Source organism: Morus notabilis, unplaced genomic scaffold (genome assembly GCF_000414095.1).
Source record: "Morus notabilis unplaced genomic scaffold, ASM41409v2 Scaffold302, whole genome shotgun sequence".
Taxonomy (NCBI): domain Eukaryota; kingdom Viridiplantae; phylum Streptophyta; class Magnoliopsida; order Rosales; family Moraceae; genus Morus; species Morus notabilis.
In genome coordinates, this window is record NW_010364886.1 from 373,780 (window position 1) to 387,484 (window position 13,705).

Below are 13,705 nucleotides of genomic sequence, written 5' to 3' on the forward strand. Positions count from 1 at the left end.
CACTTTTCTTGAAATTAAATTTCTTCTACATAGCGGGGCTTGTTTAAAAATACCTGAATGTTTTGGATTTAAAATTTAAATTTTACACTATTATTTACTAATCACTTTCTTAAACAGATTTAAATTTTTAAATAAGTCTCCACGTCACTAACTCTTATTTAGAGACGTGACATGGCAGTAGGTCCGTGGAGGTGGGGGTGACGGTGCGTCACTTGGGAAAGACAAAGCATCGTTATTCATTTTTTCTGTTGTGATTTTCAAAATAAAAATAAAATTATTGGGTTTAGGTTGCAATACGCTATGGTAGAGACTACATAGACCATCATTGAGATTTGCAATAGACCTTTGGATTTCACCTTACCGGTACAAAAAGAAGGTCCCATACTATAGACACGCCCTGATTATTTTTTTTGAAAGGAGTTTATAGACTTTCAACAATATTAAAAACTTAAAAATATCCTTTAACCATCTTTCTTTCTCCCTTTAGTTAAGTCCACCACGGTTGGCGCCAACGACTCGTGACCAAATATGACAACCATTAAATATCATATTTATCAATAAATATTGTATTTATTCATAAATAATATATTTATTTAAAAATTTAAAAATCTGGCCGCCAACGCTTGTAATTAATAAATATTGTATTTATTAGTAAATATAATATTTAATCGTAAATACCGTATTTATTAAAAAATTTGACTACCAATTTTAGTGATCATTAAATATCATATTTATCATAAATGTAGTATTTATTCATAAATATCATAATTATTCAAAAATTTAAAAAATTTAAATTTTATACTGCCAACTGTCAACTCTCTTGTCCAGATGAAGTCAAGCATTTTGTACTGCTGGTTTGAAGACTTTTTACTTGCCCTAAAACTGTAACTAACAAATTTTTACAAATAACTAGTCAAATACGTGGTCCGCGCGCGTGACATGAAAGGAAAAAAAAAAAGAAAAGAAAATAAGAAGAAAAAAACGTTTCGAAAAAGGAAAAATGTGGTGCAAAATGTTTCGCATGATTTGACTCATGCACGAGACCTTTCGCATGGCGCCTAGAAAATTGATTGGGCTCTAGTTACGTACATAGATCACAGATAAAAAGAACAAGAAGGATAAATATATATCTATAACAATATAGAAAGTCAATGCATTTACTATTCATCCCCTTGCAATTCAGTATTCAAACTTTTGGTTCATCTATTTTGTCTTTTTATGCTCTCTCTCTCACTTGATAATAGTTAAGACAAATTACACGTTTTCTTCCTTAACTATGGAGCATGTCACAAAATGTCCCCCCTCCTCCTCTCATAAACTTTAATTTTAGGGCCTGTTTAGTTCGCTGATTCGAGTTTTTAATTCGAGTTGAGATGTGACTTTATGTGAGAGCTTTTTACTGTAACAAAAAAGTTAGATGTGATTATTTTTTAGAGCTTTTTACTGTAGCAAAACTCGAATTCTAAACTCGAATCGGTGAAGTGAACGGGACTTTAATATTTTTCCCTCTGAAGTTTAACAACTTTTTCAAATTTTTTCCCTCAACCAAATTTTTAGTAGATAATGTCACGTGAAATGTCAAAACTAACAAAAAAACTCTTTATGTTAAGATTTTTAACAGAAATAGCACGTAACATATTATTAATGTGTTGTTAAACCATTTTTAGCACAAAATTATTCTGTTAACTCCTCCTCGTTTAATTAAATAGAAGTGTAATTAGGCAGTATGAGTTATTTTTCTTACTACACTACTTTTCTCTTAATTTATTTCACCTAAGGAGCCTTGGAGGTATGTCGGCCAATAACAATAACAGAAGTGAGAATTTAACAAAAGAGAAAAATTTGTAAGAATTACTAAAGTTTGAGAAAAAAAAGTTAAAATTAAAGTTCATTGGGTGTTTTGTGAGAAGACCTATCGAAAGAAAACGTGTCCCTGTTCTTTTTACTGATTCGAGTTTAGAATTCGAGTTTTGCTACAGTAAAAAGCTCTAAGAAACAATCACATCTAACTTTTTTACTACAGTAAAAAACTCTCACACAACATCACATTTTAACTCAAATTAAACTCGAATTAGCAAACCGAACGAGTTTGTCCAAATAGTTATGTACCATGAAAATAGTATTTTATTCTATTTGTCCTTATTAAAATAATTTTGTTCAAAATGTTAATATTTTTCTTACAATGTGGTCTTTGTAAATACCATTTTTAATTGCCCACTAATTTTTTTTTAAACTTAAATCATTCTCACAATTTTTAAAATTAAAAAAGAAAAATAAAGATCTAAATTATATTTGAGTTACGTAACCAACATTTCAGCTTGGTTTAAGTTAAAAAAAAAAAGAAAAGAAAAAGAAAAAGAACAACGAACAAACAAAAACGAAAAAAAAAAAAAAAAACCTAAATTTCATCACTGATCGGCCGCCATCGCCAAGTAGTGGATATGCCGTCGTGAGCAGCGCAGCCAGCTCCCTCCTTCCGAGCCGATTTCAAGCCACCTGTAAGCCAAGCTCCTCCTTCATGTTTGTAATTTTTGTTTGGATTTGGGAATTTCTGGTTGAAAAACCAAGTTCTTTCAGGAGATGATTTTAATCGTTTCTCTTATAATCGTTCATTTCCCTTTGCTTCTGTGATGAGATTCAATTGTTTGTTGCTTATGAGATTCAATTGTTTGTTGCTTTGGAATGTAAATCTTATCTTTGCTCGTTGGATGCATAATAATGGTTATTTCGTTTATGCGGGTTTGTTATAATTTTGCAAAATGGTTATTAGTATTTTGGGAAACCAGAAAACAGTAGAGTGACAAGGTGAATGAGATTTTCGTTAAGTTGGTGTCTATAAGAATGAAAACAGCTTCAATTGTGTTCGTCATTGTTTGAAGTTGAAGTTGAAGTTCAGTTTATAGATCATTTAAGTTTTGTGTTTGGAATGAAAACAGCTTCAATGGTGTTGTAAAATGTTTGATTTGTATGATTATATAACACATATATATTTATATATCCGAATTGCAAGCAAGATGGCCACAACATTTGACTCTAATTTTACACAGTAATTTTTATTTTCATATTATGACTTACTTTGGGATAGCTAATTTTTGTTCATATCATGACTTATTTTGGATATTTTGGACTAAACAACTATTACATTCATGTTATGACTTACTTAGAAATACTTTGGGATAGATATGTTTTTATGTAGTACGCTACTTTGGTGTCTGGTGTCCCTGACATTATTCTTTCAAATATTACGTGTAAATTGTCCAGCAATATTAACATCGATAAGGGGCTTTTGAATCAAAGAAAGGTACTAGAAAAAACATTTTTCTTTCCACTAGGGTGAAAATTATGGTTACAAGTGTAAAAGTCAATTAAACTCATATTTCGATGCTAAATAAGGGTAAATACATCATTTTCAGCACTATATGTAGCTGGATCCGTTTTCTGATGCAGGCAGGGGCATTTTAAAACTGTTTAACAGTCAATGTAGGGTTTTTCTGTCACCATCAACCTGCAGAGGGGTGTCTCTGTAATTTTTTTTGAAAAGTCAAGGGGTGTTGTGTAGTTTACTTTTGTTAAGGGAGAGTCTTTGTTCTTTTGGAAAAACGTAGGGTGTAAGCATAAAAAGCCATTCATTCGAGGCTTACGCCTAGGCTCGATTAGACAAAACGCCCTGGTTCCCTATTCCGCCTTTTAAAACCATTGCCTGGATTGATCAAAATTGTAGAGTTTGTTATTGTTTCCTTTTCCTTATGAAACTCAGGTTTGGTTTCAATTTATTCCAGGTCCTGAACAGGGTATGCTACAATCAGGAGAGGGAAATATTTTGCATGCTTTATAGCTAACCTGAAAAGAGCTCCAGTGAGAATCTGAACTTTTAGAAAGCTAATAAGAAGATCCTGAAGTAAATAACGCTGTATTTCAAGTAGAACTCGTCTATTTTTGGAAATACTAGTTGCCAGAGGAGGACTTGGGATAAGAAGAACCAGATTGATGGGTATAGAAAACGCAGTATCGGTTGAAATACCAAGTACTTGCCACAAAAAGAAAAAAAGAAAGAGACAAGACGAAGGTAAGAATGTTGAGGCAATCCATGATTGTCCAGAAGGGACTTCTTCAGTTAGAGCAGTTCCTACAAATGCGGATGCTACAACGTTAGAGCCCCCAACCAATGTTATTTCAGAAAAGAAGACAAAGAAGAAAAAAGGTAAGACAAGCGATGACTGTAAAATAAATTCTACAGATCATAAGAGTACCTTATTGGAGAACAATTCTTCAGTCAATGCTGCTCCTCTGGATCCTTCAGTTAATGCTTGGACTATCGCGGTTCCTACGAAGGCAGAGGATACAACATTGGAGCCCTTAGCCAATGTTGCTTCAGAAAAGAAGAAAAAGAGGAAAAAAAGTAAGACTTGTCATGCTGTAATAGATAATGAGAGCGGCTCATTGGATAGCAGTGCTTCAGTGAAGGATGCTACTCCGGAGCCTTCACTTGATATTTGTACAGTCACGGTTACTACAAAAGCAGAGGCTACAACAGTAGAGCCCCCAGCCAGTCTTACTTCAGAAAAGAAGAAAAAGGGTAAGATTGCTGACGGCTTTAAAATGAATGGTATGGATCATGAGAGTGCCTCAATGGAGAACACTGCCTCAGTGAAGGATACTCCTTGGGAACCTCCAGTCAATATTGATATGGTCGCAGTTTCTACAACAGTGGAGGATCTGACCAATGTTAATTCAGAAAAGAAAAAGAAGAAGAAAAAGAGTAAGATAGCCGATGAATTTAAAATGAATGCTATAGATAAGGAGAGTTCCTTAATGGAGAACAATGCTTCAGTGAAGGATACTCCTCGGGAGCCTCCAGTCAATATCGACACGGTCCCGGTATCTACAGTGGTGGAGGCTACAACATTAGATCCAGCCAATGTTACTTCAGAAAAGAAGAAAAAGAAGACAAGTAAGAGAAGTGATGACTTTAAAATGAATTTAACAGATCATGAGAGTGCCTCATTGGAGAACAGTGCTTCGGTGAAAGATACTCCTCTCGAGCCTCCAGTCAATATTCTTACAATCGCAGATCCTAGAAAGGTGGTGGAGGCTACAACATTAGAGCCCTCAACCAATGGTACTTCAGAAAAGAAGAAAAAGAACAAAAAAAATAAGGCAAGCAGCGACACTCAAATGAATGTTGTAGATCATGAGAGTGCCTCATTGGAGAATGGTGCTTCGGCGAAGGATACTTCTCTGGAGCCTTCGGTTAATATTTGTACTATTGCAGTCCCTACAAAGGTGGAGGAGGCTACAACATTAGATCCCCCAACCGATGTTACTTTGGAAAAGAAGAAAAAAGATAAGGCCAGCAGCGACTCTAAAATGGATGTTGTAGATCATGAGAGCTCCTCATTGGAGAATGGTGATTCAGCTAAGGATACTTCTCTTGAGCCTTCAGTTAATATTTGTACGATTGCAGTTCCTACAAAAGCGGAGGAGGCTACAACATTAGATCCCCCAACTGATGTTACTTTGGAAAGGAAGAAAAAGAAGAAAAAAGATAAGGCCAGCAGCGACTCTAAAATGGATGTTGTAGATCATGAGAGCGCATCATTGGAGAATGGTGCTTCAGCTAAGGATACTTCTCTTGAGCCTCCAGTTAATATTTGTATGATTGCAGTTCCTACAAAGGCGGAGGTGGCTACAACATCAGATCCCCTAACCGATGTTACTTTCGGAAAGAAGAAAAGGAAGAAAAAAGATAAGGCCAGTAGCAACTCTAAAATGGATGTTGTAGATCATGAAAGCGCCTTCTTGGAGAACAATGCTTCAGCAAAGGATACTCCTGTGATTCCCTTAGCCAATTCTTCTATGATTGCTGATCCTAGAGAGGCGGAGGCTATGACATTAGAGCCACCAACCAACGTTGCTTCAGAAAAGAAGAAAAAAAAGAAGAAAAGCAAGACAAACGACGACTCTAAAATGAATACCACGGACCATCTAAGTGCATCATTGGAGGCTAGTGCTTCTAAAGTTCGTTTACATCCTGAATCTGTTGTTGGTACTGACACAGTAATAAATTCAGAAAGGTGCCCTTTAGAGTTTGTACTTGGCAAAGAATCAGTTGCGTCCTCAGAGAAGAAAAGGAGGAAAAGATCTAGAAGTAAGGACCCTACTACCGATAATATTGATAGCGAGAATCTAAATGGTGCCATCTTGGAGCCTACTGCCGTAAGAAGAGAACAACAAAGTCTGGAAATTTCGGACCAAAGTAGTACTGCGAAAACAACCAATTTGGAAAAACCCACACCAAATTCTGATTTGGGTTGCTCTGAGCAACAGACAGACGAAAGGAACAGGAAAAAGAGAACTGGGAAACAGAAAAACAAGCAAGCTATGGAGCCGAATGTCCATGAGAATAATGACAAGGTTCTTGATGGTACTGTTCAGCCTCCATTCAAATCATCTGTAGAAATAGAGCCAGAAGTGAAACCACAGTGTTCCCAGTCTAGTCTTTCTCATGTAATGGTCGAGGAGGAGCAGAAGAAATTCAGTGCCTCGGAGATTGATGATATGGACCATGCACTAAATAAAATTGTTGGCATTCTCAGCCAAGGTGATTTTGTTACAGAAGTTGCAGGCCTGAACTCAACTGGCATAAAGGAAGAATTTCTGAACCGTGAGGAACAAAGTGGTTTATCGAATGGAGTAAATAATGGTTCAATAAAGAAATGCAATGGCCACACTGAGGTTTGTAATGTTCTTGAAACGAGGGAATTTGAAACGTACAAGCGAAGGAAAAAGAACCATCACATGAAAGTGAGAAAGTCCTCTGACTCAGGAGATAAATTGCAACCAGTTGGAGATAAGGACGGTAATGATACTTCATCTCTGTGTTCGGTAGAAGAAAATACATCTGTCACACTCAATGATAAGTTTGAAAAGACTTCTTCAGGAATAGATGTCTCAGAAAAGGTTGCTGACATTATGATACAGAAAGATACTGTTAATCATTCTATCAAGATAGAAAAAACAAGGGAAGAAGCTCCTTTGTCATCAAATAATGGTGAAGTAGAAGATGTAGTTCATTTGGATGCAGTCGTTACAGAGGGAAATATTCCACAGATGCCTAACACTTTGCCGGAAAGATCCTTAGTTGTCTGTTCTAAGAAAAAGCTTCTTATCCTTGATGTGAATGGAATTCTTGTTGAATTTGTTTCACAAGTTCCTAGGTATTGCCGGCCTCACATAAGAATATCAAAGAAAGGAGGTGAACATTGTCAATTTTGTCTTTCCAGTTTTGAAGTTGGATTTTTTTTCCTCATATATTTTCCTTTTCATTTCTTTTTTGGCTTTACATTTTTTTTTTTACCATACAACTAATAATCTGATGGTATCTTGCTTTTTCTCCCCCCAGTTTTTAAGAGGCCCTATTGTGATGATTTTCTACAATTCTGCTTCGACAGATTCAATGTTGCTGTTTGGTCGTCAAGAATGAAGTAATCCTCAACCTATGAACTAACCATGATTCTTCAAACTTTACCTTCTTTTTTATTGCCTTATTATTTTGAATTGCTTATTTTTTTAGGTATTCTTATGGCTAAAGATTCTTCTCATCATTCTTAATTTGCAGGATCAATGTGGATAAGGTGGTGAATTTTCTTTTCAATCAAACCAGACATAAATTGCTCTTTTGCTGGGTAAGTGCTTACTATACTGAATTTGTAATTGTTACAGTTTCGTCATACATGCACACATGACACATCATCATCTTCGTCAAACCCTTTATCTAAAATTTGGAAAAAAAAAAACTTTAGAAAGATGGTTGAAAAGTTTAACATTCTTGGTTTTGTTTGACTTCTAATATGTTTATGGTTGAGTGGTTTCTGGTTAATTATTTACCTAATTTGTTGACCTTGAAAATGTTAAAGGGGTGAGGCTGACATTTATTTCCACCGTGATATTTATATTTTCAAAGCTTTTCATAATCACATTCTTCTTTAAAACATCTTGTCGACCTTAGTAATTTTTCCTCGAAGATATATTGCCTTTATGAGGCCCTCCTTTGTGTGTGTGTGTGTGTGTGTGTGTTCTTAGTATTGCCTTTATGAAGGTAATACAAACAAATTAATGCTAAAATAGACTAGATTTTCAGAACATGGTTGTCCGTTGGAATAGTACAGTCTATTATTTGCTATTTTAAAGCTTTTCTATACGTCCCTCCCCCCGCAGTTGAGTTGGCTTGAGCAGCTGAGCTTTTGACAAAATGTTGAACTTGCATTAGGTTCTAAAGTTGGAGTTAAAATCTCAGACTGCATATTTATCTGCCTTTGAGATATTACTTTTTTTTAGAGTCGAGTTTAACAGCCAGTAAATTGATGTCCTAATAGTTGAATTTTTCAAAGCTAACAGTCATGCAGGGTGGTTTTTGTTGCTTTTATCTTGTGCGGTCTCCTGGTTACAAAGAGCAAGGCATTGCTAACTCATAATTGAAAACTCAAATTATTATGATTATGTAGGATCAATCACATTGCACTCCTACGGGGCTTAACACCATAGAGAATAAGAGTAAACCCTTGGTTCTGAAGGAACTGAGGAAAGTATGGGAAAAGGTTGAGCCTGATCTTCCCTTTGAAAAGGGGGAGTATGATGAAACGAACACTTTGTTATTGGATGATTCCCCATATAAGGCTTTACGCAATCCGGTCAGTTGATGAAGATTCCTTTCCTTTTGTTTCACATCTCATTTTGTGGGCTCAGCCGTATGAGTTCAGATTTTTCTCCGATACTAATATTGTTTGTTCATTCATATGACCTTTGATTATTCAGGCCAACATTGCTGTTTTTCCCTTCCCATATAAATTCAATAACCGGCAAGATAACTCATTAGGTGAGTGTACCTCGTCCGCCACATACCCTAAAATTATTATGTCTCGTGATGCTAAGTTTTTATTTTTCTGATCTGAATTTCAACATCCTCTTAACTGGGCAAATATTAGTGTGTACTTATTTCTCATCCTGACCTGAATTTTACTCATCCTCTTATGTACTTATTTCCCGTATATCACCACTTTTAACTGGGCAAATCCAGATTCTCAGAACTTCGGCTTTTTGAAGAAGATATTTTTTCGCTACAAAACCGTTTTCAAATTAAAGCTGATTTTAATAATCTGTCTCCCAGTTATTACATTTCTCCATTATATGCAATTCCATTGTTTGCGTTTAAAGTCTCCCAAGTTTGTTTATATCGAAGGTTTTCCTGGGATTAGTTGTTTTATTGTTTAATCTGTAATCTCCACCCCAGCTATCGCATTTTAGTGTCAAATAGCACTGGTGGGTGTTTTCACACTTGTTGGTTCTCCACAGGACCTGGAGGAGATCTCCGGACTTATTTGGAAGGATTATCTGAGGCCGATAATGTTAAAGAGTACGTAGAACAGAATCCATTCGGTCAAGGAGCCATTACAAAGTCGCACAAACAATGGAGCTTTTATTGTCAAATTGTTGGCGCTGGTGAACCGGTCTCCAAATTATGAGACACCATTAACATTGTTGAACAAGAGAACTGATGAGAAAAGGTATTTCTTAGACTAATGCTATTGAAACTCCATTAGCCGAGGACTGTTTTGCACCAAAGATGGAAACTTTCTGTGTAGCTTAAATACTACTACTAGTCCATGGTTAGCACACAAATTTGAGCTTTTTACTTTTAACTATAATTCGAGACTTTTTTTTTTGGTAACTTGTAAGGTTTCAAAAAGTTTGTGTTTGTTCTGCTGTAACATTTTTGACATTGATCCGAAAATGGTGATGCGTAAAGGATGCACTATTGGGTTTAGCGAGGATTCTCTAGGATAGTGTACTAATGGCAAAGTAACAAAATTGATTCTTCAGTATAAGGATATTCTGCATACAAACATTGCAATTTTGTATTTCTTTCTTAGTTGTTCTTCATTGTGACAGTAAATTTGTACCATTTGCACTGGTACGTTTGAAGAAATAGAAGGTGGAATTATACCTTCTTTAATTTGAATTTCAGTGTTTTTGTAGAAATTTCTTATACTGATTGAGGTTTAACAAAATTTACAAAAACCTTGTGCTTGCATTTATTTTAGGTAAACGTATTCATCCATTCCTATTATAAATTAGTCCGTGACTTATTTAGTAGATGGCAATTTAGTCCTTTAACTATCTTTTTTATTTGGACAATATAGTCCTTAAAGTTTAGAATGTGTTAGATTCCAGAAGTCTCATATAAAATAAATATATGCTGATTAGGGTTTATATAAACCCTTAAATTCTTTTCTCGCCGGTTTTGTAAGGATGAGTTTTACTACATTAGTTTGTAACAATTGGTATCTGAGCCAATTCATCGCATCATGGGTTCAAGTCGAAGTGATTGCGTTATAAGCTTGATTAAGATTCATTTGTGAAGCCATAAAAGCGTCAAATGCTAAGTATTGGCTACGGTTCTGTGATTCGTCGCTACAGATGGGAGGATTTCCGAAGTCATCTAGCTGGAAAGATGGGCCACTGTGGATGATGATTGTGGAGCGTGCAGTGTTAAATATGAAAAGTCCACATATAAGATGATTAGTGTGATTATAAGCCATTGGGTTCCCTACCCTTCCGAGTTGATTTTAGGAAAAAAGAGGAAAATAGGTCAAGACTTGAGATGAATTAAAATTAATAGGCCAATAGTTTACGTAAGTTAATAAATAGGTTAAATTACTGTTTTTATTCATAACTTGTCTGGTTATGAACCATAACTTGATAAGTTATTGTCTATAATTCACAGTTTTTGTCTATAACTTGTTTGGCTATGAATAACTTATTTAGTTATGAATCATAACTTGACAAGTTATGATCTTTTAATTTCTATAACTAAAAGTTGGTCTATATACTTTTTTAAGTTTTTCATATTGGTCTATTTTCTATTATTGGTTCTCTCCATCTCAGAAGGCTGGTCCGCCATGAAGAAGAAGGAGCTGTGGCATCTCTGAAGAAAATGGATGCAATCCCTCTCCATCGGGCAGATCGTTAAAACATCTTGGAAGGGGAGGTCTTCCACCTGCTCTGGGGGGCAGTCATGGATGAAAATCCCTAGAAATCATTTCCAACAAAAATGTACAGCAGATGGTGTACATGTTATTGCCGACTCTCGATGGGGTATAAGCCTAGTGGTGGTTGTACACACCGTTTGTTTTAGCTTTGTACGCAGTAATTGCATAGAACTCGTATTCGTCTTAGATCTCTCATTTCTCTCTCTTTCTTTCTTTTTTTTACCCTTTTTTTTTCTTTTACTTATAATTTCCTTATTATTTGTTCAGTAAGGGATAAGCTCAATTAGGCACCAACCTGTGAAATATAGCTTTAAAGTGCATTATCAGAACCCACCAAATTTTATGGCTCATTTGGTTTATGCAGCATTTAAGTTAGTAATTTCGATTTTGAATTCAAATTTATTGAGAGAACTCATGGCCATGAATTTTTATTATTTAATTTTTTTGTGAGAGAAAAGTATTATAGCATAATTAAAATCATGAGTTTAAACGTATGAAACAAACATGACGTTAGTATTTCACATTTTGAGAAGCATACTGAATGGACTAAATGTTAACCATTGAATTTATTTCTTCCTATTAGTCAGTGGGCTTAGCTTGATTATATGAAGGCTAAGGACAGCAAATTGGACATAAAACTAACCAAATTAATGTACTTCTTTAGACGGAGGGCAATTATATTCCTTTCTAAATCCTTATGTCCAAATATTCCACACGTTTTACTGCCATACATTTGATACAATGCCCTATTCCAAGTCAGTAAATCAATCCATAATCTGTTTCGGAGTCAAGAAGGCTAAAAAAGAGGATTAATTTAACCATGGCAATGAACTTACCTATGATCGTAGTACAAAGAATATGGATAGAAGGGGAATTGAAATAGCCAAAAAAAAAAAAAAAAAAAAAAAAAAAAATTTTCCAATTGGCACCCACTTAGCAACTTGTCCTATATCAACTCATCCGCTCTAATATTAACAAGTAGAAAAGAAAAATACAGAAAAATAAAGAAAATCAGAATCTGGCCAGCAGCCACAAAAGGTATAACCAAAACAAGAAAATAAAAGTGACAAGGTGACAAATAAGAAACAACCTTACGTAGAAGATGCACAAAAACAATTAGAATAGAAAAGAATAAATCTCTTAATGAAAAAACTAAGAGGTCTTTTTGAAGCCCCCACGCTAGTAAAAGTAAAATAGAGAGTGGATGATCAAAATACAAAAGATTTTTTCTTTCCACGATCAGTAGTTATGGCCATTTGCAATTTATCGATCTGTGCCAACTCTCTTCATTTCTTTTTGATCAATTGTATAATTGCACTTTTATCAAACTATCAAAGATTAAACCTTTCCTTTTTCTTAAAATTTTCGCGATCTTATGCGTTAGCCAATTAGAAACAAGAGTCGATTGTTTTTGGGAACTTACACTTTCTCCTTGAAGATCAATTCAACATTCTCGGAAAAAACCTGATTATTGACTTTGGGTGGTGTACGGTCAGTTAAACTCAGAATGGAGTTGAGAGGAAAAAGCAAAACCTTCGAATTCTCTAAGCATGATAATCAACAGTGTGGTAGGAATTTTGGAAGGATAATAAATTATTGTATCAAGATCAAATGAAGGACTAGCACTTGAAGTTGTAGTAGTCCTGAGAATTTAATGTACAATAAAAGTACCAGTAAAGAAGTGGTTTAAAAAAGGGTATTTCTCCGGTTACGTCTCCCTACCGGTAGGATTAATTTCTAATCGTTTGATCTGATTAAAATCACATTATCATAATAAAAAAATATGAAGAACGGACAATTTCTAATATAAATCTGACAACTAAAAATAGCGTCAGTTTATTTTTTAGTGCCTATTAAAGAAATCTCCTAAAAATAATCATAAAATAACAAAAAAACTACTAGATTTGCAAAGTAAATTAAAAGCCCCATAACTTTCTTCAACTTCAACATCCTTAGCACACAATCCAACATCTTGGTCTTCATTGAGGTAGTTGATGGTCTTGACAGTTGATTATATATTTGTTACCCAACCACCATATGCTTGAGAGCTTATAATTTGAAGAGAATCCCAATGTGCTTCCCCTTTACTGGGTTATATCTATTAGGGAAACATATTTGCCAACCATATTATTATAATGAAAACATTAATCTTTTGGGCCCACAAAAGATGAACCAAGGCCCACCTTTATTTTCCAACAACATGGTCCCCCATGTCTTTGGTTCTTCGGTCCAAAATGACAGGTGGGATAAAGCCCATAAATCCAAAGAACAAATACAATTAAAGAAATTTTTTTTTTTCTTTTGGGACAATCTGGCAAAATCAACTTTGATTGACTTGTTACCCTCTAACTCTCATTATTTCCCATTTTTAGCAAAGACTTAGACCACTTTGATCAGGTACTTTTAATCCATATCAAATGTCGATGTAATGTACTGTTGATAATTTCCCCCAAAAATATATACATCATATTATTTTTCTCCCCTTTTCATATTCTGATATTTGGAATTAATGACATTATTATTATTATTATTATTAGTATCATTATCATTATCATTATCATTATCATTATTATTATTATTATTATTATTATTATTATCATTATCATTATCATTATTATTATTATCATTATTATTATTATTATTATTATTATTATTAT

General features: G+C 34.6%; 1 protein-coding gene across 2 annotated transcripts; it reads left to right on the forward strand.

Annotated features, from left to right (window-relative positions):
* Positions 1-2,370: 2,370 nt before the first annotated feature.
* Positions 2,371-9,942, forward strand: LOC21402022 (titin). Of its 2 annotated transcripts, XM_024171501.1 has the most exons (7): positions 2,371-2,498; positions 3,780-7,255; positions 7,403-7,484; positions 7,619-7,685; positions 8,505-8,690; positions 8,815-8,875; positions 9,352-9,942. In XM_024171501.1, the coding sequence occupies exons 2-7, from the start codon at positions 3,988-3,990 to the stop codon at positions 9,519-9,521; spliced, it is 3,834 nt and encodes a 1,277-aa protein (XP_024027269.1). In that variant the 5' UTR covers positions 2,371-2,498; positions 3,780-3,987; the 3' UTR covers positions 9,522-9,942. The 2 variants fall into 2 exon arrangements, with proteins under 2 accessions (XP_024027269.1, XP_024027270.1); XM_024171502.1 differs by lacking the exons at positions 8,505-8,690; positions 8,815-8,875; positions 9,352-9,942 and having other exon boundaries at positions 7,452-7,484; positions 7,619-7,661.
* Positions 9,943-13,705: the final 3,763 nt, after the last annotated feature.

Bases quoted from the DNA above. Each gene is read 5' to 3' on its own strand.
- LOC21402022 (XM_024171501.1), top strand. From the start codon at position 3,988: ATGGGTATAGAAAACGCAGTATCGGTTGAAATACCAAGTACTTGCCAC. The intron at 7,485-7,618 runs GTAATCCTCAAC...CTTAATTTGCAG, and splicing joins GTTTGGTCGTCAAGAATGAA to GATCAATGTGGATAAGGTGG. The intron at 8,876-9,351 runs GTGAGTGTACCT...GGTTCTCCACAG, and splicing joins CCGGCAAGATAACTCATTAG to GACCTGGAGGAGATCTCCGG.